Source organism: Perca fluviatilis, chromosome 10, assembly GCF_010015445.1.
Source record: "Perca fluviatilis chromosome 10, GENO_Pfluv_1.0, whole genome shotgun sequence".
Lineage (NCBI taxonomy): Eukaryota > Metazoa > Chordata > Actinopteri > Perciformes > Percidae > Perca > Perca fluviatilis.
In genome coordinates, this window is record NC_053121.1 from 25,631,064 (window position 1) to 25,656,802 (window position 25,739).

Genomic DNA, 25,739 nt, shown 5'->3' on the forward strand with positions numbered 1-25,739 from the left:
AAAATAAAAAAGAGCTGACCAATACAGATCTTTATCATTTAGAGGAAATACATGGATTTATTTTCCTCCATTTTTGTATCAACATATCTCACTGAGTAAAGTATGCCGGTTTCCTACACTGCTTTCATGTCTGTTCTAAATTACAACTATTGGCAGTTGCCTCTTGGTAGTATTTGTTTGTAGTACTCACATAAGTAAACCAACAAATTCTTAAAAAAAAAAAAGCATATGTGAGCCCATCCCTGAAGATAATTCTACGAGGGAATAAGTTAAGAGATGTAAAGAAGTGCTTGAACAAACTTGACATGTTTTGATTCTGGTAAGTTTTTACGAGCATCGCCTCCAGCTTGCTCTTCCTCAAATGCACACTCTAATACAGACACATACAAAAATGATGCATGCAAAAGGTCTTCTTCTCCAGCGCAGATGGAAAACATAGTAATGTTATAATACTGGCATCCCCTGAACCCTCATTCTGCCAAAGCTCTCCTGAATATACCCAGTGTATTTAATCAGCTCAAGAGGGGACTGCTTATCTCTCTGCACTTGTCATGGATAGCGTATTGAACATATCAGAGAGAGAAATGGGAATAGTTCATTATTTTCTAGGGCTCACAATGAGCCTGATGTATCTCATTGCAGGCCTTCAACTGACAGCTCATTTTCTAGACAATCCTGGCATTCAGTTCACAACGCGGCAGGGCACGAGAGAGAGAGAGAGAGAGAGAGAGAGAGAGAGAGAGAGAGAGAGAGAGGAAACAGAGACAGAGTGAAAATAGGGCTCCGGATCTGCATTGCCTATTCATGACGCTGTGGCATGCTAGGTGTGTTAATAATCTCCGCAGAAACCAAGTGAATCACAGTTGTTTGTTGAACACCTAGCCAAGCTGGGCCCAAATCGACAGCAGATGGGAAAACAGGGGGATCAGGATGATCCCAGACAGAGGGAGGGAGATTAAGAACAGGTAATGTGCTGAAGTTGATGCGGGCCGAGTGTGTATTAAACCAAGAGGAGAAAGTACCTGAATTTTAAATCTTGTCTTAGAGTGTGTGTACACAGTATATGGAGAGAGTGTGTGTGTGTGTGTGTGTGTGTGTGTGTGTGTGTGTGTGTGTGTGTGTGTGTGTGTGTGTGTGTGTGTGTGTGTGTGTGTGTGTGTGTGTGTGTGTGTGTGTGTGTGTGGATGTAAGGGTGTCTTTAAAGGTTAATCAGAGAATGAAGAGGGGAAAGAGAGAGAGGGAGGAAGATAAAGAGACGGCACAGGAGAGAAATACTATGGATTGGGGAAAAATAGAGTGAAATTCAAGTAGCAGAGCTGTAGCATCGTCTCCAGTCTACTAGCCTTTTGTGGCTCCGATTGATTCTAGTTCTTCTCCGAGGAACGGAGGCAGCAGCCATTTTCTTCCTAATCGCACCATTCTTTTTTTTAATACTTTGAGGTCACCGTTTGGGCACAACCCCTTCTCCACTGCAACAAAGCCAGTAATACGCATTACAACAGAGGGCTGTGTGGAGTCCCATTTGTACTTAAAATCTTTAATGGGAATAGGATCTTGTACCTCCAGTTTGCCATGGATAAACATAATTTGCATTTAACAGTGATGATCTTATCTTCATGTGCAAATTCTACATAATGAGAGGTTAACAAAGCCTCCTCCACAATGGTGTTCTTTATTTTACGTCCTTCCCACCCACAAACAATTCAAGTGCAGAGGCTGTCTCACGCACCCATATCGAGACAGTGAAGCCAAGGCATTTTTCCTTCAGAGGTGCTAAACACATACATTCACTGTGTTGTTGCATATCCGTTGAAATGAGTAACATTTAAACCAGGCCAGTGACTCTAATATACAGAAAATGACACAGTAGTGAATTACATTACTGTCTTACTGGGAATGCTAATTTGATGAACATGGTATCTTTTAACACTTCATTCCCCAGCATTGGTCCAGACATCCTAATATCTTGGGAGTTTTAGTGGAAATAAGGAAGCTTGATGACTAATGGCTGCTGGTCAGCTGAGTGAAAGATTTCCATGGCACTGCCGGGGGAATGTACTGATTAGCCATTGTTGTCTGTCTTGTCAGGAATGTAATTTGCGTGCGTACAAGTTGGCCACCAGAACCACTCTGCCCCTTGGACAGAAAATAGCAGATAGTATACCTCCAGAACAGATCCTGGGCCTGTGGTGACAACTTTGGTTCCTCTAATACACATTTACAAAAAGCAGGACTTACCACAGCCTTGTTGCTGTAATGGTATGACTATAGACCGATACCATGTGGAGTAAACAATCTGATGAGGATATACTATACACATAGACTAACTCAAAGGAGCCTCAGTGTGTGGCTGGAAGTGGGCAGGATAGTCACTATCCTGCCAAAGCAAGGCTTGTATTACAGGGATCCCAGGATATCAGACACCAGGCGGCCTGTGCTCCCTCCAGGCAGGGCAGAGTCTGGCAGCTGGCCCGTAGCCCAGATAGCTATAATCAGCTCCATTACCTGTAGCACTGCCTCCCATTTATGAGCCCTCATAGTGGAACCTTGGCTATACTGTGGGGATTAGGGATGCTGTGAAATTTAGAAAAAGCACAAATAGCATGCACATGCTATAGCTACACCTGCTGCAGACACATACGTTATACACACAGGAGCGCATTCGTAGCTTCGTGCCACACACACGTGTTGTGAATGGGAAGAGAATTTCTGGGCATTGTGGGTCTTGTCACGAGGCATTTGTTTTATCTTCTCCCTCCGTGAAAGGAAAGATTAAGAATATACTCTGCTCTGTTTAAGGGGAAAACCAGCTGTCTCCTGACAAGTACATTGTAGCCCGCAGTTTTCTGTCCAGAATACAAAGAGACATTTATCACTGCAGCTGGGGTAACGGAGGAAGGGAGAGAGGGGGGTCTCCTGTGCTGCAGCAACGTGCATTTTTTTTTAACCCCCATTACTTCCTTTCTGTGGGAAAAACACTATACCTCCATCCTCTTTAATCCATTTGAGATTTCCCACGTCCCTATTTTTCTTTCATTTCATTGTCTCATCTCCCCCTTGGTTTTGTATCTTAGCCCATGTCGCCTTGTTTCTCCTGACAACATTATAACCCAGATGGAATATGTAGCAGGAATATGTAAAGTTATGTCGTCCTCCTCAGTTGTGGCAACAAAAGGTTACTGCCTCAGGCATACTTCTATAATATTTCCATATTTTGCTCTCCTCATGTATATTCAGTGCAAATGATTTATTCTGTAACATTTTATAGACGTTGAAATGCCAAATTTCTCTGCATAGGCTGTAAAACATAGCATGGCAGAATGTGCTCTTCGGATTTGAGCTCAGCAGAAGTTAAACAGAGGTTAAAGAAAAGTCGTCCAAACCATCACTACCATTACTATCTTTCATTCACCAATTAGTGTCAGTGATCCCTCGCTGTCCCCTAGATGGCCTTGCAGGGATGAGCTCACTATGTTGTAATTCGACATTTTGAGTAGGTCTCAATACTGGTAGGCACGTTTTTTGCTGCCAGTGACCCAGATTATAAACTATTGATGAGAGAGTGAAAGCACAGTAGCAGAGAAGAGGGACCTGCTGAGGTGTGTGGAGACCCAGGGATCCTCCACCGACCTTTTCTTGGCCACCGGTCTCCACAAGACTTGTCTTTCAACACGTCTTCATATTCAAGAACCTCCCCGGTCTTTTTAACCTCTCTGCTCTGTTGATTCCTTATTCAGTGGTTTCACATGCACACTAGTAATTCAGGTTAAGGACACACATATTGACTACAGACTTTAAAAGGATTCTCTTTTAGTTGGGTAAGATCAAAATTGTAATGTGCATAACCTGAGCAACACAATGAGTTTATTAGTCAATCTGAATTATACAGACACTGTATTCAGATTTCCGCCTGTTTTGACTCTGTTCAAAGGTCAAGAGCTAAACAGGATGCAGAGTGGTGTTTCTGCATTGTGGCGTAGCTGGCGGTGGTGGATAATCAAATTAGAGCAAATTCATCAACATTAGAAACATTATTCACAAGGGCCCTCCGATTTTGTATTGTTCTGCTAATAAGATGTTTCCTTTAGGCTACCACTTTCTGGGCATTAAGCTAATTATCATACCACATTAGTATATTATGTAAAATCAGGTTAGTGTTATCCATGTAAAAACTACAGTAACTGTTACATTAATCTGCTTATTTACAGTTTATAAGGTCACAGTATTAAAAAACAAAAACAACCTGTCTTACATTCCAGGAGACGTTACTGTCATTGCTTACATGTACAAATGACTAAGGGACAGAATTCACTCAATGGATGCATCTTGCCAGCCAAATGTGACTTTTCAAACCCCACTGTCCCCCTCCTCCTTAAAGGGGAGGATAAAAGGTAATGGCAGAGGTCGGCTGTTAAGTTTAATGGCAGACAGGAAAGTCTCAGAATGGCTCTTTTTAATGATGTGCCTGCTCTCATGCAGTCCTCGTTAAAGATGAGGCCAGGATGCATGCAGAGGACAGGGAGGGAACTGTGGCCAGACACTGCACTACCCCCCCCAGCATCTGTAAGATCTGCAGTGGGGGTCTCAGGCTCCTTTGTCTGTTCACATTGTAGAAACCCTGCACTCCTTTTATATTCAGCTCACATTAGCATCAGAAAATAAATAAAGCAAGCAATCAGGCCGTGACCTCTTATATCCACGGTGCTTCCAGCCCCCCTCCCTCCCTCCTCCTCCGCCTCCTCCGCCTCCTCCGCTACACTCAACATAGGTTTAACTTTCTTGGATTTGCAACTGAATGTCAAGCTTGGTGTTTGGCTTTACCACAGGGCAGGTTGTTCCTCAGCTGTCTCCAGAGAAAAGGAACTCAAGGATCGAGGGGAGCCAGGGAATTTGATCTATGACACCTGTCACTTCCACTCTGCTGCACCTTGCTCCCTTGCCACACATAAGGACTTTTCATGTCACAGCTCAGCATGTTATCATGAGTGGGCACAGGGCCTGGGAAATCCAATTACTACCACTGTGTCAGACCCCTGCCATCTTCCTTATGTATGCTATAGTCATGTTCCTCAAATCAGAAAAGATGTGCCTATTAGTTCCTTCTCTTTTGTTCAGACCAGGCTTCCACCTCCATTTCAATCTGTGTGTCTTAGATATGAGCTGCAGCTCTTCTCATTGACTGCCTCACTGCTGACAATCCTCTTTATAGTGTAGCACTGGCTGGTGGGTGGCTAATGCTACGGACATTGGTTCTGACTGTCTGATATTAAGTGGTATCATGGTGCAGACCTCACTCTGGTGAGTAATGGGGAACCTTGGAGAGTGTCAGCATGCCTCCCAGATGCCAAACTAAATGGCCTTTGTAATAGGGAAATAGAAAGTGTTAGAAAGGCTTCCCTCTTGCTTTGCCTCTGCCCAGTAGGTGTAAATCTAATGCATCTCCACGCAGCAAGGGCCTCGCTGTTTCTTTCTTCTGTCTTTTATATGCCTCTGAGTGACACTGTCAATATGGCTTATGGTTCAAACCATGATCAGTGTCCCAATGTGGCCCTCCCCCTCTTACCGTACTGTATGTGTTTCTGCATGCTGGGCTCAACCTGTCCATCACACTACATACCATCACACTCACCATGTTACAGTGTCCTACTTTCAGAGGTTGTTAAAATTGTCGAGAAAAGGAAGAAAAGAAACAGAAAATGGGAGAAAATGAGAGAGACTAGGAACCATGCTGGTGCTTCTGCGACAAGATAAAATGGAATATAAAACACAGTCCTGGCTGACACAAAGTGATCATGACTGAATGAGAAGCCACATTGTATTAATTATGTAAGGCCACTCTTTTGAGGCAAAGCTAAAGCTCACAGAGAGAGGGAGAGAGATGAAATCCTAAGATATTGGTATGCTGCCCGGTTGTTTGGAGCTGGACACATTGACAGGCATTGAAGTATTGTGTTTATTTCAGATGGCTAATAGAAATAGCACTTGAGAGAGGAAAAAATAATCTTAAAGAATGAGTATGAGAAATAATATCTACTTTCCACACATTTTATGAGTTATGATTTTGGACTGTTGGGATGAAAAGCATCACAAATAGAAATCTTCGTGCTGGCGAAACATCTTTAATTTGTCATGGACCTCTCATTTATCAATTGAAAGCTCTATGCCACACAAACCATTGTTTTCCCATCATCCAGTGTTATATTTCCCTGACATTTGCAGTTTGTATTTTCTCTCCTGCCCATTAAAATTGCTGAAAACTCACACTTACTTAATATTAGTATAATAGGGATTTATTCCAGCTGATAACACACTTATAGATTCAGTGAAGTAATGTCTAATTGTCACTCCTGGTTTAGGTATTAAACAAAGGGACCTCAGTGACTCACCTGACATAAGCAGTGTTTGATCAATGATCCCATAGCGCTGCTATGCCTAAGCCAGCATCTCCTCTCCATCCCTTCTCCCTGTGTAGCTTTCCTCTACCCCCCCAACCCCATTCACAGATGTAATTTAAGAGTGTGTTTCTGTCCCCCTTGCTTCTCCCAGACTCAAGGGTTTAGGAGCAAATTAGCTTGCTAGCTCGGTCAAGCTTAAACACAGAAACGCTGCATTTGTGCCAGTGTATTTAAAGATGTCCTCTGCCAATGCATTGTTGAGGAAACGAGCCAAGCAGACAGAGACAGGCAGGTGATCTGGCTGGCTGGCTGGCATGGCGGAGTGGGCAGGTCTGCAACTGGGACGCCAGCGGCCTGCTGTGCTGAGTTCTGGGGAGTGCATTGTATTGTTGGTGTGGGCCTGGAGCACCTGAACACAGGTTAATTCAAAGCCCATTATTAGAAGGGCACTTTGGTTGTAATCGACAAGGGTGGCATTTGCTCTGTCATTATAGTGAAGTACATTACATCACAGTACAACCCAATACTTCTTCTACCTTGATCAAAACATGAATACAAAGCTGGAAAATATTAGTGAATGTAACATTCTTGCTTCTTCAAACCATGAGAGCACTTAAATACCTATGAAAAAGTCAAAGATCTGTATTATATGAATGGAACACATTATTTCAAAGCTTTATTGTAGATGATATTATGTTTTTTTGTTATCTGTCACTTACCAAAGTGTGGAATGTGGAAAGTGTTGTGAAGGTCAGGAACTCAATAGACCGCCAAGCAACGAACATAGCTGCAACTGTATAGTTACCATTAAAAAAAGCCCTTTCAATCAGATACAATTCTCTCCTATTTGCCTTTCGGACACTTTTGAATTCCTCCCTGCATGTTTTAAGTGGAAATATATCAAGTAATGTGAGTAAGAAGAGCTCAAGTTGCAGTTTCATTTAGTCTAATTGCATTCTTTTTCATCCTGTATCTTTCATATTTTAAAATAATTATCCCTTTTAAGATACTTCTAACCCAAAGATGGGTTTTCTCTGATGAAATTCATCACAGAATTATACCCCTGATTAGTTTTTCTTGGAAATGTTTTATACAATATGGCCACAAAAATGATCTAATTTACTGCCACAAAGTTATTAAGATGATTTCTTGTTCCAATGACAGCGATATGGTTGCGGATGAAAACACAGACATATTCCAAGTTATTTTACAGTTTGTAGTAATCAGCTGTATGCAAATAATCATTTAACCAAAATACACTTCTTGACCCTCCTCCCATCATCATAATAATGTATTAATAAATATGAATTTATTTTCCAACACCATGTACTACACCATGAACCCCGTGTACATGTTTTTGGTTATTTTGTGATTTGACATTTTTTGCAACTAGAATGATGATGTTTTATTCAAAGTGCCCAACACATCCAACTGCATAGCCACATTCCAAAAAACTGTGAAATGGCTTTTTAAAAATGACAATCTACCTCCTTTTAGATAAAGTGGTTCAGAAGAAATTGCAGGTAACAACATGAGTAGTTTTCTCTAAAAGCAGTGATTTGACACAAACCGTGAATCCTGAACAGAATCTGTTCAGTCTGTGCTTATTTTTTCATCATAACAGTCTGGAAGAAGGCCTTTTTCTCTGCCAAGCATGTTGCTGGATTGGCAGTGTGGTTGAACATTTGGGCCCTGCTCAGGCAGACATGATGCCGGCCATCCCAGAGGCTTTCTGATATTTTGTGTTTAGTCAAGTTCACCTCATGCAGCCAGGCTTTAGGTCTCTGTGCCTTTGTCCCTGAGTTAAATCCAGTTCAGAGTGCCTGTTGAAAGAGAGTTAAACAGCCACTGGCTCATGTATTGTATGAAAACCAGGGCATGAATTATGGTCTACATACCTGCAGACCACACAAGATCTGACTGCTGTAAAACCTGCCCCTCCAGGCGTTACATATGCCATGAAAGGTAAAGCTTCTACGGCCTTACTGAGACACTGCAACCTCTAGGAGCAAGTGATGGTAGGAGCACAGCACAATAAGGTGAGAGAATCTACTTAGCAAGCTTTTTTATAATATAGTATTTGTTGCCGGGGCATTAAAGCCTGCCAGGCCACCCGACCCATGCATGTCATCATAACAACCAGCTCGCATCGTTTCCACTACATCAAGCAGTCCATTGGCTATTGGTCCTGCTTTTAAACCAAACAGTGCTCTGCGATGACATAGTGATTTATAAAACAGCATAGCGATTGCTTTTTTCCTCCCGCTGCTGTTACACAGCTGTTAAACAGATGCTGTTTGTACCAATTTAGAAGCTAGTGCATTGTTTGTCAACACCAGTTTGGAAATTCATTCTTTATACCAAGACCTGCTGGAGAATGCACAGGCTGGGCTGGATGGGCCCGCAGCGAGGGAAGGGATACAGACAGAAGAAGTAAACATTTGCAGAATTTGGCTCAAACTGTGGCTCGCTTTTAAAACAGTTACTGACAAGTGCTTATTAAGAATTGCGACTGTAAGACTGGCTCAAAATTAAGTTAACCTGCCATTTTGCATCTGCTTTTGGCACAGGCAGGCCTGGTGGAAGTGACTGTCAGACACTCTCTGCAGTGCGGGATGGATTAGACAGTGAATTCGTTCTTGATAAATTGACTGGTACGAACGCTCAGAAACAGAACATAGTGCCACGTGAACTCCTGGACTTACAGCCGTACGACAGTACTAACAAGACTGCCCAGTGAGTCTAATTTACTCTGCAATTAATATTTGACAGGAAGAGTAGAAGGAATTCTGGTCAGATAGGCAGAAATGAGAGATTTTGGGGTGAAGGATTTATTTAATTACAGCAATGTACGTGAGACAGCAGTACTGATGAGAGGACAGAAGGAGGAGAAGCATAAAGGATCGGCTTGTGCAGGGAGCTGCGAGGGATGAATCTGGGGGTGTCGGAGGGGGATAGCTTGATGTGACTGAACCAGATGCTGAGGGGAGAAGGAGAGGACTCGGTGCTGTGTAGAGAATGATGGCTTGCATGGCGCAGTAAGGGTGCCCCTCTACTGTTTGTAAAAACAAGACCATCACACTCCATCTTGCCGCTCCCGCAGGAGCCAGGCCTCCAGGCTGATTTATGGCCCACAGACTGAATTGGCTGGCAGGGATGACGGCAGTGCTTGGACTCTCCCTGGTGAGTAGTGTGGGAGGCTGCTTTGCCCAGCCGCAGCCTCAGCTGGCCGTCGACCTGCCCTCTGCTGTAGTTGGGGCAGACTAGATGCTAAGTTCCATCCCCAGTGTTAGGACCAGGCAGGGCCAAGCATGTTATGTCTCAAGCATGCTTTGGAGTCTGAGCACCAACCATTCGCGGACAGTTATCCTCTATTCGGCTGGTGCCATATTTTTTTTCCTCCCCTGTGACACTTTCATCAGCTTCTGCATCACAGGCTCCATCAAGACTCTGTAGTAACAATTTAGATTTAATCAATCTTTGCCATGTGACTGCCAGGATGGAAAATTAATATGGAGTGCAATTAGAAAACAGCCATCTCACTGTCAAAGATACACCAAGATGTGGCCGGGTTGGCTCAGTGGTAGAGCAGGTGCACATATACTGAGAGGTTTATGCCTCGATGCAGAGGTCCAGGGTTCGAATCTGACATGTGATTATTTCCTGCATGTCTTCCCCCTCTCTCTCCCCTTTCTCACTTAGCTGTCCTGTCAAATTAATGGTGGAAAATCCCCAAAAAATAATCTTTAAAAAAAAGAGAGAGCAGAAAAGTGGACGGCATTTTGCAGCAAATAAAATCCTTCTGTACACCACCACTCCCAGACTCTCCTCAGAAAGGGGACTGAGGTTACATGTATTTAACTTTCTGTAGATCTAATTCTTTTGGACTATATACCAGTCCTCTCACACCGCTATAAAAAGAGACGTAAAGCAAGTCAGAGTTGCTGTCTGCTCTTTCAATCACCAGTACTCAGTAATTGCTTCTCAGACTATAGACAAGCTATATTTGATGGCTTTGCCACAGCATTTGATAGGGTGTAATATCAAAGACGGTAAAAAAAGAACAGGAAAGCAAGTTAAATCAAAGGGAATCAGTAAAGTCTATGCAGGCCACAAGTAAAGTATATCTAGGTTAAAATTGCTCTAAGTTATTTGCTTTCATAACCGCTACATCACAGTAATATCTAAATTATACCGTCTGGCTGTCTGTTCAGGGGTGTCTATTTTCATATGACAAACAGAATCAGGACATTTATTGTTACCGCTACAACAAAAATGTCAGCGTACAGAGGAAATACAAAAAAGTAGTTTAAGCCAAAAGTGGCAGACATTCTTTGTAACGTGATTTATCATGCCACGCTGCTGTTCCAAATTCTTTTTAGGGTTCATCATGTTGTAAAACCAAACTGACTGAATTGTGTCACACAGCAAGTCCCCATCGCCTCGTGGCTCCAGTTAAACTAAGAAATAGAAAATGAAGATTCTGTCACCTGAATCTGGTTTCACATTAACTTAATCTCGTCTCTGGCCCTCTATTCTGGCCATCTGTGTATTGTGGCTGCTTACACTCATTTTTAGGATTACATCATTGTTTTCAACCTTGAGGCTGTGTGCGCTAATTTTGTAGGGGAATAGCGCCTGTGTTTTTCAAGCCAGGCTCCATGTGTGAGCCAACCAGGACGCAAAATAGCTGGCGAAAAGCTTGGTTAATTTTTCGGGATGTTGCCTCTTTCAGTGAACACATCCCTTCCCTTTCGGGGGATTTTAGTCTTTTGCTGATTCTTCTTTTTTGCTACATTGGCAACAAACAAATAGCACCTCCAGCTGTATGACATGAAGGTATCATTATACTGTATGCGGTGCACAGGGGTAAATTGAGCAATGAGCTTGTCAAGTTATGGGATCCCCATGCTGAAGCTGAAGATCTGTCTGCTGTAACTTGAAGTTAAGACGCCTTCATCTGATTGAGGGAAACCGTCAGGATTGAATCGGTTGCTGGCAGGCTGCAGATGCGAGATGAAATGGCAGGGAATGTGTGGGTTTTCTCCCCGTGCTGATGCAAAGTGATGCTATTCCAGGTAACTACAAACGGAAACATATGACCAGCATTATCAGGAGAATTTGGCTTTTGCAATTGAAGTGGCAATATTTATTATTTTCCATAACCATGCGCATCAGTACATGCATATTTAAAGGTATCCCCAGTGCATTTGCAGTCTTTCGACTTAATTCAGTATTAAAGTGCAGTATGTCTGATTTGATACTGTAGCAGTGCTGTGCTACCTGTAGCATGTTTTTTTGTGTGCCTCCACTACCAGTGCACTTTTTGTATGTTTTTTAAATGTGGAACACTAAAAAACACAGGCAGCCTCCACCTCCCGATGGAGCTCCCTCAGTAATTAATAGGTATTAAATCGTAGATAGGAAATGTTCCCAATAACATCCTGCTCTGTACTGTACTTTAAGTCTGCTCCTGGAACTGATTGGCAAGCTTAATTTCCTGATGACTTTCAATACACGTTCACAGCAGGAGGTGCTTTCACTTCTGTTCTGTACGTGTTGACTTCCAAACCTAATCATCGCTGTAAATTTTTTTTAATTCATTTCTTACAATTACAGTTTGCACATTTTTTGAAATAGGGGGAGATTGTGTTTTGTTAGGGGTCAATGGACTGTTACATTTTTTTATTTAAATTTTGTCTCTTCCATTTTTTGTAGGTCTTTTAGAGCAACATCTGCGTTTTATGAAGCTCTGAGCTGAGGCAGGATGTGTGAGTGCTAATGACACTTGGCTTTCATAACAATGTCATTTACAACCCAGTTGCTCTCCCATAGACCCCTAAAGGAAAGGAGAGAAAATGCCATTCACTGCATATGCATGCACTGCTAAGTAGAGAGCATACAACTTGTGTGTATTGCTTTGTGCCTTGAGGCTTTTCATGCTTTAGGCTATAGAAAAAAGCCAAAGTATCCAGAGGAAATTGCATTTATAACCAAGATGCTTGTAAATCTTTAATTAGCTGAGAAAAAAGATCTTCTTTGTCAAACAAGATTTGGGGAGGAATTCCAGATTACTAAATGTAGTGAAGTCAAATGTGTTTGAAAGTTTTTACTTAAAAGTTTGAAATTTACATTACAACTTTTAACTGCATATTACGTGCAGAGTTTTTCAATGCCAGCAAGTACTAAAATATAATATTCCTAAATATACTTTACATTGCTGTTATGCCTGACATATTGGCATCTTTATTGTCTGCATTTATTTTAAAGAAAATGCATAAAAAAGGATATCAAAATAGACTTAATGACAAAGCAGTTACATAGGATTAAAAGGGGAACGTGGGATTTGAAAGGGCTTTAAAAATACCGTCACAGTGGACAGTCTAATCTCGTGTGTGGGCATGTTTTTGTTTTTTTTATTCGTCGCTCTACATTATGTTCATGCTACCTGGTAAAGACTTTTGTAAAGACTTTTGATTACATTATTACATTCTGATTGGATCCCTTCTCTTTAGACAAAACCCCCAGCTTCGTGCCTTTTGTCTCCCTGATTGCAGCCGGTGCAGTCCCTTGGACCAATCAGCACTGGAGATTTACATACATACAGGAGTGGAAAATATCTCATTCTCTCTTTCTTACTTTTTGGCCTCATAAAATGATTTGGACTGTATAGTGATTTTATAAAACTGCCTATTTATGCTGCAGTGTGGATAATGTGGATGATAGTGTGTAATGATATTTTATAAAGCTTATATTTTTTTACACAGAAAGAATTCCTTTAAGATGTTGTAATTGTAGACTACATGTGAGAGGCGTATTACAATGCTGTCCCTTGTAGGGAAGAGGATGTCTCAGTCCACATTTATTGGGGAGAATACCGTGTCTGTGTGTGTGTGTGTGTGTGTGTGTCAGCGTGCATCTAGACACAAACATGATCAAAGGAAGCTAATTCTGTGCCGCCTCTATCTCAGTATGAAGCATGTGTGTGGACGTTGGTCAATCATGCCTTTTTGTGTGCTTGTGTTCATTTCCAGCCTTCAAGCATGATGATGCCTTCAGAACTCCACTTCCCATATTTGTGTTCAAACAGCCCATGATACCATTTACTCATGCATCTAGTCACTTAGTCACCATGTTATCTGTCAGTCTCATCAGATTATACTTTATGAGAGACAGCTCTGGCATATCTGTCCCCGAAAAGCCCATCCAATCTTTAAATATCGATCCCCAGGGTCTAAGCAGAGGTGCCTCTCATGAGTGCAGGGAAGAAGGGAGAAAAACAGATCATTAGTGATTTTAATTAGGTGATCTGTCAAGCTGCGATTGCCAGATGTAAGCGTATGCATTTGGGTCGATGGCAATCCCTCTCACAATCCCCTCTTGTCACCTTGGGCCTCTGGAACGGAGGATGGCTCTTGCTAGAAGTGAAACAAGCAGTAGGGGAGCACAGAAATGTGTCATTGCGCATCTGTGTGGCAGGTTCTTTCTCAAGATTGGAGCAGGTAGAAAACACAACAGAGATTTTGGAATTGTTCTCTTTTCTATGGCTGAATCATTTAGAGAGTATGTAATACCGTATTTTCCGGACTATAAGTCACCCTTTTTTTCATAGTTTAGCTGGTCCTGCGACTTATAGTCAGGTGCAATTTATATATCAAAATATATATAATTTAACATGTTTTTAAGTGTTAATTCATACTGACTGACATGAACCAAGGAGTAAACATTACCGTCTACAGCTGGTTTCTAAATAAATGCGACTTATAGTCCAGCGCGACATGTTTTTTTCCTCTTCATGACGCATTTTTTGACTGATGCGACTTATAGCCCGGAAAATACGGTATACATCTTTCTTTACTGATTTCTAGCACCAAGCTCTTTCAGCATTTACGGTGTACATATATGTGAATTAAAACAAACAGTAAAAGCCTGATTACAGCCTTTCAGTTTGAGTAAGAGAGCATGACGCTTTTGCTGTTGTTATAACGATGTAAAAACTGTCTTGAAAGTACTTCCCCTCCGACACAACAAAGTACGAAAGAGTGCAGTTTTACAGACTCAGGCAAATCTTTTTTTCACTGCAGCGTTAAACATCATTACATATTTATAAGTCGGCGCCAGATGACAGAGACAGAGAGGAAGAGAGAGATGAACCAGGCAACAACACAGCAACTCGTCTGGTGTCTCTGTGAGATATCTGATCGCACTGTTTAAACCTGCCTTTCATCTAGTGTTGCTACAGAAAACCCAATTATACAAGAGTTGCAAATGGACTTTTGATTTAACAATACATAATTCAATTGGCATATTAGAAGTGCCCTAAACATCCAGCGTTAGTTATCAGTGAACAGTGTTAACAGGGCTTGAGCAGATTCAGGGATGCATTTCAAGTGAAAGCAAATCATTGAGAAATGTTTAATTGGTTATGTTTTTTCTTAAAACAAAATGCAGGATTGATTTTCATTTATTTATTCTATTATTTCATGACAGGTTTGGCTTACTTAAATCAAATGAAGGCCACGTGGGAGAGAAAACAGAGATGAGATCTGTGTGCAAATGAGAATAAATGTCGAAAGTAAAGCTGGTTTTACAGACAAATCTAACAATCCTGTTTTCTCTTTCTTTTGTGTCTTCACAGATCCCAGCGAAGGCTTTCACTGCCAGGACGAGTGTCGCATCCTAGGCCACTCTGACCGCTGTTGGATGCCTCGTGTCCCAATCCCGGCTCGTGCCAAGTCACCCGAGCACGGCCGTAACGTCATCGCTTTGTCTATCGAGGCCACCACAGTGGACGTGCCCCACTACGAGAATGGCACCACCAAGAGGACTTTTGCCACCTTCGGCAAGGATGGGCCTGAGGACGTGGAACGGGGAGAGTTTAAGGGAAAGCGGACTCAGGAGTCTCAGGTGTGTAGCCCCAAGGCCAATGGAGGGGCTGTCCGTGAAGCTGGCAATGGGCGCGAGGCAGCCAGCCCCATCACTTCCCCTGTTCACCTGAAGAGCCCAGTGTCCAAGCCGTCGTCTGCCTACAACACGCTGAAAGGCCGCGATGCAGAGCGAATCGCCAACCACAGCCTGCTGCGGCAGCCGGAGGGGAAGGACAGTGAGCCAGCTGTCAGGGAGATCAACACGCTTCTCCACGATGGCCGAGACAAGGAATCCCCCAGCAGCAAGCGCCTGAAGGACATTGTGCTTTAGCGAGCTTCTGTATGACACACACCAACATTCATAAAACACGCCGTGTAAACTCACATATATGTACCCCGCAATAGCTGTGTGTACAGGAGAAGAAAGTCAGGCTGTGGGAGTATAGAGACACACCCATTTGCAGTATACAATATTGAAGAGCCAGCTCGTGCTGAGGATGATGAACTGTAGTATGCTGCAGCTAGTTGTGTGCTTAAGCCGAGGTAGTGGATGTGGCTTTGTTGTAGTCGCAGTACTTTTTCCTTGTTTGCGTTTTGTTCCGTTTTCTTCCTATCCGTCTTCAAGGAGTGGACAGGCAGGTTACTGTTGACTGCATGGACAATGGCCAGTGGACCTCTCCAGCGCTTGCGCCGAAGCAGGACACTGCGTGTTTGGACACCTGAGGTGCCAATTCATAAGTACATTTATGCCTTTTGAACTACTTTTGTATCACAAACTGATATTTGCCTTCTTTGGTTTTGCAGTTTTGTTCTAGCTGCCAAAATCGCTCTTTGTTCCTTTGTATAGTGAGCTCCATCAACGTTATAAACGACATACACAGGACTCAGTCTCAAAATATTCTCAATTTACTCCTTCAACAGTTTTCAGTGCATTCAGGGGAAGGAAAGAGAGGCCTCCCAGTCTCATTTGCCTCTTCCCCTGACTAAAAAGAGAAACTTTATCTGCGTATCCCTGAGGACATCCCAGTGTCATCAGACTGTGAGGTCTTTACAGTATTTATATTTTATCAAGGATGGAGCTAAATGAACTCTCGCTATCTGCCCAGCCGCTCTGAACACTGAAAGTGGGACAGACATCCTTGTGTTCAGATTGAGTTGTATGAGAAAAAAAAAAAAAAGACTTACTGCTTTTAAAATCTCCTGTGCCCAACCTTGATTGTAGCCAGAGGAGCACAAATTAGAACTTTGTGCTCTGGTCTTGTACTTTTTTTGACTTTTGACTATGGGGCTAGGATAGAAGGGATCGTCACTCATGTCTTGCTATGTGAAACTCTCTATAGGGTTTACTATTACCATTTTTAATAACCTGTTGTTATGTGACAATCCCTTTAATGTTTTGTTTCAAGAGAAAAAAACAAATAAACATTGGTGTTCAACTGAAGCTACAGTAGCGTTTGTTACACAAACACAAAAATAAAAAAAAACATATATGCCAAAATATATTTTATAAATAATTTAAAAAATGTATAATGAGAATATTTAATGCTGTGTAGTTATTTTATGAGTAAGTTATACTTGAAATTAACTTGCTTTTGTTCATTTGTCTTTTGCTTTTATATTGAATCGGATTTGTTTTTTATTTTCAAAATGAACTTGGATTATTTTTTGTTTACTGTGTGACCCCTGGCAACTGTTGCAGTCTACCTTGTTGTAAAGAGTTTCTTATTGGTCAGTTCTTGTGCCATCAAGTTTCTGTGTGGGCTACTAGAAAATGTAAAAAGACAAAAAAATAAAAAAATTACAAAAAAATAAGCGATATCAGCACCAACATTAGTGTGTCAGTTCAATGAGCTTAGAGTGAGATAGCAAAAGAAACCAAAAAACATGCAAACAAAACCTTAAAAATTGCAGGATGTTGCTTAATCTTAATATCTAAGGAGGAGAAAGAACATCTCCCAGTGTTCTTCAAGATGGTAACAGGGTGCCACCTACTGTATTTTATCTGTCTAATGAGTCGCCTTTCCTATTGGGCCCAATCAAGTTTGGACAAGACTTTCAGCCTCAACTGAGGGTATTTGGAGGGAAAGGGTGTTTGGTTTGGGTTTTGTTTTTTTTTTGTGTTTTTTTTTTTTTTTTTTTTATAAAAAAGGGTGAGAAAAGGGGTATAAAAAGGGGTTTTTTCCCTCTCCCCCCCCCCCACAACCCCCCGAATCATGTTTGAACAAACTGATGTCTTGGAAGAACCGTGTTGCACATCAGCAATGTGGTTTTATGTTGCTTTGCAGTAAACTATGTACAATGTGGAAAAATATGAATGAAAATTGACAAATTGCATACAACAAACTAGATCTTGTAGCTGAATGTTTTGCTGGTCTCACCCATGGCTTCTGGCAACATGAAAATCGGAATAATCACTGAATGTATACAGCAGCTTATAATTAAACTATTAAATGTCCTCTGCTCTGTTTCCTTGTCTTCACTCATCACAAGTCAATATTAAAGTTTTACAGATTTTCTTTGTGTAAGGAATTATGAACTATAATGATACTGGAGCTATTCATTATTTTATTTTTTTCTTTAAGCGACTAATACGTTTTGGACTTGTTTGTGGAAACTTTCTAAGCGTGAGGCTTCCAGGTGGGCTTTCACCTTGGCAACGGTCAATGATCAGTCTACAAAGATTGTTTGACTTTGTTAACAAGCTAACATAGCGTTGGTTAAGCATGGTTAGCAACATTCATCATTTGGTTGGAACCATTTTAGTCCACTGTTAAGTTAAGAAACTGGAAGTTAGCTAGCTAGGTTTACTAGCTTCCACTGGAAAAATGGAAGGAAGGGGCGTATTTGGGCTAAGGTAACATAAGGCCTAATTTTGATGCCGGAGAAACAATGGGCCTAATTTTTTGATTGGGGGGGAGGGATTTCACAGAAATGTGGGAACATAGGGTTGAGGGAGCATAGGGCCTAATTTTTTATGGTGGGGGAATTTAATAGATATGAGGGAACATGGAGTGACATATTTTCTTAAATAACAGAAGGGACTAAGCAATGGCTAACAATGTCAGCCTCCCAGCTGGTCACCTGTGTGATCCATGGATGTGTAAAGAGTGTGACCATTAAACAATTTTTAGTGCCTGTCCACACAGATATTGCACCAATCAGATTACAACTACTAACACTATGTAGGGTGCACTGTGGCAGCAGACAAATTAATACAACTTAAATTCCTCCTTTTTGGTGATGACACTTATGGCCAAATAAATACACAAGCCAAAACTAAAAAAACAAGGATATGTCTACTCATGTTTTTTAGGTTTGATTTAAAGGGGCTGTAGGCGATATCCAGGACATTAACATAGCAGCAAAAATTTGCTATGTAAAGATATGGTGGAGTAATGGTGTCCTGGCAGAGAATCATGTCACACTCCCTCTGTTTGTGTTGTAATCTGAGCTTCTCTGTTCTTTGTTTTGATAGCCTGTCTGGCCACACGTGCATGTGAGTGCCTTGTGAGTTGGTATCAGACGCCAAGGACCACGACAAATCATCAGTATTTGACGAGTTGGGGAACAGTCTGTGAAAGCGTGTGGAGGCAATCCCAGACCTCTTTTTTCAGTATTGTGAGTACAGCCCCTTAAACATTTGGGTTACATTTGCATTAAATGCATGTTAATTAACTTGAATAGTAACCAGAAATGGAGGTGAGTGTGGGCTACAACAGTATGCATCAAGTCTTCTAGTTTGAACTAGATTTAGGTCTGCTATAATACATTTACAATCTGTACTGTGATGTGATAGTCTGACAACTGTTGTTGAAAACAGCATGATAACACATAGAGCAATGTCTTTTCTGTTTGTCATGTTAAAATGGATATTAACAGTTTGAGTCAAGGCTGGCTCTAACTCTGCATTAATATTCCATGCATTCACTGTTGCTCTTTCCCATTATATCCAAAGCAGACCTTTGGGAATGGTCCAACAAGTGAGGTGAGTGTCTATTTCTGATTTTAGTGCTCTTTTCATTTGCTAGAGTGGGTCACACATGCCATTTTGGAGACTTTTAACATCTCCAAATGTCTCTTAAAACACTGCAATACAGACGCTGATCAGGACAATGTAGCCTGTCATTGAGACTCACACTCGGCTGGTGGTTAATGTGCTTTCACAGCCAACGACAATAATGATGTCATTACAACTCCAGAGCCCACTAGAAATATTGATTTATTAGTCGACTTTGAGAGGAAGGGTCTAAAAGCTATGAAATAAGTTGAAAGGCAGAGCAGATCCTGATTCTTCCTCTGCTGGTCTGCAACAATTTCTATGTCAGTTTCACTCAATAATGTCTCCACTTTTCACCTCCCTCATTCACAGCAGCTCTTGCTCTTGAGTAAGTTTGTATGGATTGATGAGGAGAAGCAGAGAGTTGATGTCGAACAGAACACATTCCAGCGCTGTAGACAGAGAAGAAGGGAAACGAGCAGGGGGAAACACACAGCTGCCCTCTGTGATAAGAAAAGGAGGTTGGCTTCATTTCTATAATTAATTTGCCTTTCCCTCTATACCCTCTGGTGGAGCCAACATGAAAGCTGGTCTGAAAGCGCACTTGCTAACACATCCATTAGTCTATAAGGAGGATCTTATTTCTTCCAGCTAAGTTCTCTTCTCATGGGCAATACCACTATTCTGCCCCACTCATAAGAATTACTCATGCCCTTTCAGTAGTGTTTAGACCCATGGGTCTCCACAACAAATTCGCCTGAGCTAAAGGTACTACCTCCAACTGAAGGGCAAAATATGCATTATGAATAAGTCAGTCTCATAATCATTAACCTGAAAAACGGACTCAGTAGCCCAATATTACAGTAATTCTTTCAAACCATACGTAAAAAAACCTTGTCTTCCATATCATCAGTATCACCGCGCGTCAAACCTTATTTGCAAAGCACGAACCGCATTTGTAAATTCCCAAAATGGTACTTGCCACACATTTAATTACTCTTGATCCATGGTGGTCACAGAAAATATTCTGCATTACAGGCGAGATTTATATCAAAGGTTACCAGGACACACAACCTATTAACATCCTATTAATGGTTCAATTATCATTTTGCAAAACGGTGAGAGGGGGAATCAGAGAACAATTAAAATGATTTATTTCTGACACAGACATGCATTGAAAAAGAGGAGGAGGGCCTGCAGCCTTGCATTCCTTCAATACCAAATAGTTTGTCGCCAGTTCTTTTGAGTGAGATCCCCCTCCCCCACGCGGCCAACCCCCAATCAGGCGAGCTGATCTCTGTCGCTCTAGTGACCTCATTCTATCAACAAGGCTTGCAGCTGCTCCTGCCTCATTATGACCAACTCCTTTTCACTAACCTTTGGTGGAGGTTCGCCACAGTCTGTAGAGGCAAAAAAATGGGCTGATTCCGTTTTATCTGTTATTTGATGTGGCTGGAAAGTCCAGTGGCAACATATGAGACTGTTTATTTCAATGACTCTGCTTTAAATACAGTTTCTACAAATAATGATTTTCTCTCCCTGGTCCACTGTAGTTTGCCATATTCATTTTATTTCAGTCATGCAAATGAGACTCTGACTCTGAGCACTTCAGGCTTACATCTCATTTCTAATTTCCTTCCACAAAAAAGCAGGTGAAGCGGTCAAGACTGTTACAAGATAGAGGAGTTACAAGGTGTGGAAGCTTGGTCAAACATGAAAAAAAGTTTTTTACTTTGACAGCGGTTCTTTGTAACTCAAACTTGCAAATTTAAAACAACTAAGTATCTTTAAAGAAATGCAACATTATGTTTAAGTCTTTGTGCAATTTTTACATTCTCCCTGCATGAGTTACTTAACAGCTAATGGTTTGTTCCACAGATCCACACCTTTATGCAGGACGATTATCGTCACTGCTGGAGAGAAATGATATCAGCCCAGAGCTAGGCTCACCTCGCCCTGTATGTGTCTTCACACCACATCTGCACAGCTCTCAGCCTGGGCCCGGGTGGAGATTGAGGTCCTTGGTGGACGCCTGCTTGCACTGCACTGTGGATGACTAGTTCAGACTTTGCCACTGTTGCGGCTTTGCTGCAGTCATTTGAAGGTAGCCGGCTCTAAGAATGAGATATTAGTTTTGAGACGAAAGTGGGTAGAAATTATAAAGACTCTCAGGGAACGTATTTTTCCTGGCCCAGAGACAAAGCTATCCAAACAAGAAGAATAACCTTTTGTTATGGCTTTATATTGTATTGAAGAGGTTAGTCTTTGTCACAGTGAGAAGTGGGCTGGTCATTGCTATCAGTAAGAAGACTGATTACCCTCTCCATCTCCCCACCACAACTACATATCTAATAGGCCTGGCCAGTGGCCACTTCCCTTTGTGGTAGTCACAATGAAACTTTGATCGCCATTGAAATGAGTAGCTCAAACAATAGTCTACATTCACTGAACACTGCTGAGCCTCAGTGAGATGGGGAGCAGCCCCGTTCCCCCAGCCAGCTTTAATTGGAAGTGATGCTAGACAGATCATATCATAACCATTAGTGATGCCCTGATAAAACTGACCTGGGAGCGGCTCTGTAAAGCCTCTTTGTCGGAGAAGGGTCCGATGTGCCCCAGGACCCTTCAGCCTGACATCTCCAGCAGCAATCACAGTCTGACCTCAGCCACCTCTCTCAGCCCTTAATGCCCAGGATGCTGGCTCTGGGGCTGTGGAACAGGAGCAGTTGACCTCCCCCTCTCTAGAGGATAAAACGCTGATAGCAGGGACTAGAAATTAAAGACTGTGGCCTTTGAAAGCCTCCATTATTGTCAGCTGGAGCACAGCAATGAATCTCCCCAGCCCTCTCCATGGACATGCATTATCGGAGGGGTGATTATTTGACCTCAAACTCTCTGCTTGGCAATGTTGTTTTTTTTACCCAGGCAAAGGTACATTTCCTGACCTCTCTGCCAACATAAAACACCAGAATTCTGTTGGACTTTGGATCATAAGTGGTACAAACGTTTAAAAAAAATGTAGGAACCATCTTTATTTCATTTTTGAGTCCATCTCAAAAGTGTAATTCTGTGAATAAAGCTTTTTACAGGAATATACAGGGGACTGAAACGATTGGATCAATTGTTCCACTGCTGCAGTAATTCAGAAAGATGGATTGCAGTCCAAAGTGAGACCAAAATGTGCTGTGAAAAGCTAAAACCAAAAGAGTGCGTCACTTCGGATGTCAGTTCTCATGGTTACTGAGGTATGCTTGCAGACAAGTGAGTAGTTTTCTGAAATATGCAATATCTTCAAAAACCTTGTACTAGTGAGAGGTCTCTGTTTTCTGAAGTGTTTATAGCTGTTGTTCTGTTTCTTGTGATCTTTTGACAATATACTTAGGTGTAGTTTGAAGAAGTCCAGACACAATATAAACTGAGTTGTTTTTTCAAACACTGCAACACCTTTTCTTTTTGCATCTGCGTGACTCATACTGTAACTCAATTTAACCTGCTTAATTGATAATCTACTATGCATTTGATGACATATTGATTTTAACCTCTTTGGTTTTTTTTGTGCTACTATACAACACAATGTTTTTAAGCAAGCTGTACAGTTTACACGGTTCAGTGCTTGTTTCTTGGCCCTTCTGTTCATATGGAGTGCCAGGGGAAATAATGCTTCCATTGTGTGCAGGTAAAGAAGAATGCAGCAGTGAAAATAAGCTTCTTGGAAGGCAGTCCTGTAATGCTCAATACTCTGCATGCACTCAGCTAATGGTGAATGAAGATGAGCACTTTAGAGCCATAGCACACCAGTTTTTGCAGTGTGTCCGACACTGTTGGCTGTAGTTGGCCCTAATCAGCAGTCATTAGGCCGATTCAACATGTTGAATTGAACTGTCAGTGGATGCAGTCAATGAGAGAGAGAGAGTGCGGTCTGACTGACTAGTAAACCAGTGATTTCCTCCATTTCATTGCTTTTTCTCCCTATTATTGCATCTTTTCTTTTTCTTCTCAAAAGCAACAGACCACTGGCTGGAATCGCCATTTGTGACAATTAAGCTGACAATTTAGCTGACAATGGTTTCTTGAGCAAACAGACTACACATGATCAAAGTGGAGAGGTAGGTTAATTTGTTTAGTTTGTCTTCCCATTATGAATAGAGACTACAGACGAGATATTTTTTTATATATATATATCTATAATTGTGTTGCAAGAGCAGCTATTGTAGGGAAAACAAACACGTTTACATTGCAATACATCGCCGAATTATGACTTTTTGTGCAAAACTGAAAAATACAATTCGGTGCAGGATATATTACTTAGACAGCGCTTCTTTCATTTTTGCAATTAGTATATAAACGTCATTTCTAGCAGACAGCTTGAGGGATCACTAAAACTTCAACTTTTACTCAAAGCAAAAGTAGGAGATTTAAAAAGTTAAACCCCTCACCCCATTCGTCAATAAGTCAATGCTGAAGCCCATTACTCGTAAAAAGTTAGTTGTGTATCAGCTTCCAAACAGCCAGTTTGATCGCACTATCAATGCCAACCTGATCAAATGTTTTTTTCCCCTCTAGCAAGTAGCCAATCAAATGTTAGATTACGAAGGGTGGCGTTGTGTTACCTTGCACGGCAGCCGGATTCTCGCGATTCTCACAAGATAATGTGAGAATTGCAGGATCCCATCAGTATTAGTCTCCACAGCGCTGTGGAGTAAGGTCTGGCTACACCACAGATACATTCTAGGATAGGAGAAAAAAACGCTCTGAGTTGTTTGCATTTCTTTAAACCAATCACAATTGTCTTGGACGGCGCTTAGCTCCAGACGCAGCGACAGTGTCTCTGCAAAATACTCTCGGGAAGGAACATGAACATTTGTCCCCTGCAAAATGCAACTGTAAGTGTTACTTAAAAGTTAACTGTTCATACAATACAGTAACGTGAGCTATCTCAATTCATGGCTTGATACATGGTTAAACGTAATTTGCTCTTACCAGTGTATAGCTGTGTGTGCTTCGTCCTCAGCAATCCCTGCCAATCGGTCCCAAACCGTCTCAGTTAGATAGTAAATGCCGTAAACATATTCCTTGTATATCTTTACAATCATTCCCCGAAAGAACCAAGCAGGCCTGCCTTAGTACACGATCCAAATCTTCAAAACTTGCTATTTGCAGCATGTAGTTTGCTAGCTGGAAGTTTGTTGTTGTTTCACGTAGCGAATTGGAAATGGATTTTGAAATGGATTTTGAGAACGGCAACACAGAGAGCGAAAGATGAAGGGCATGCGGCGCATAAGCCACGCGACAGATATCAGGCAATTATCCGGGGAATGTACTTCCGGTGATCCAGACTACATCACCATAGACTGTAATTCATATCACCCGAAAATCTATCTTGTCAGGCTTCAAGTAATGCGTTTGTGTCCAAAACAGCAACGAACCAAACCAATCAGCGTTGGGTAAGGAGCTCCTGATGCTGCAGACGGGGTTTAGGTGGGTGTGACGACCGCGACTGTTCAATTCAAAACAACAATGCCGGACGTGATAGACAGATGGTTCATCCATTCACCTGCCAGGTATTTTTTTGAAAGTGCCTGCCCTTTTCCAAACAGTTTCCAATGACAGCTTCTCAGATGGTTCTGTGTAACAAACCATCTGGTGCGTCAGGTTAGGAGATGTGAGGGAGCATCATCTGTTTATGTATCTTAATAATTTAAATCAAATCATCAAACTAAGAACTTATATGCAAATAAAAAGTTTACATATTTACATATGCACAATATTTACACAATCCTGCTGTAAATAAATGCTTTTGTACTCTAGGCATTTACAAAAAAAAGGGTTGAGTGGATTTCACTATTCTGCAGAGAAGAATGAGAGATTACTCAGAGAACTGAAATTGGAACGGTATGTAGAGTGCACGCTACTTATATTGTTCTCTATGTTATTTAAATCTCTGAACGAAAGTGAATGGGTCGCCTGGAGCTTTGACTACAGGTGTGTGTAGCTTCTAGTGCAGCTGGTGGAAGAAATTGGACATGGTTTTTGTTGAGCCTAAGTTGTAGAAATAGTTCGAGACAGATTTCTCCACAGCACAAAAGCAGAACATGAAATAGTGTCTGGAGTACAGCGAGAATAGAAATCTCTGGCCAGGGTGGCAAGTAGCTGCATCATCACAAATACATCTTCACGTATTTCTTGTGGGTGGTTTATGTAATTTGTTACTCGACACTGGGATAGTCAGCACAGCAGTGTATATATCTCCATGCTGTGAGTATTGTATTGTTAAAATCCTCTATTTCAGCATACAAAAGCTAAAGTTTTACTACCACTTGTGGCCACACTTTTTGATTTACCATGCCTGCAATTCATTTCCTGTGCAATTTGTGATGATCGTATTTTTGTTGTCAAATTCCATTATTACAGTTTCCAATGTTTTCTTTCAACTGTGAAACTTCAGTTCTGGTGATTGAATTTTGAAAGTATTTTGTCCTG

General features: G+C 41.6%; 1 protein-coding gene and 1 long non-coding RNA gene across 8 annotated transcripts in view; both read left to right on the forward strand.

Annotated features, from left to right (window-relative positions):
• Positions 1-17,138, forward strand: part of pcdh19 (protocadherin 19) — a 53,889-nt gene extending 36,751 nt beyond the window's left edge. For all 7 annotated transcript variants that reach the window (XM_039813523.1, XM_039813524.1, XM_039813527.1 and 4 more), the window contains exon 5: positions 15,034-17,138. In XM_039813523.1, coding sequence (XP_039669457.1) covers positions 15,034-15,593 — 560 coding nt within the window. In that variant the 3' untranslated portion in view covers positions 15,594-17,138. The remainder of the gene's footprint in view (positions 1-15,033) is intronic.
• A 2,513-nt stretch (positions 17,139-19,651) lies between these two features.
• On the forward strand, positions 19,652-21,599 carry LOC120566339. Its single transcript, XR_005640378.1, has 3 exons — positions 19,652-19,780; positions 20,909-20,952; positions 21,138-21,599. It is a non-coding gene; the product is annotated as an uncharacterized LOC120566339 (long non-coding RNA).
• The last annotated feature ends 4,140 nt before the right edge of the window (positions 21,600-25,739 follow it).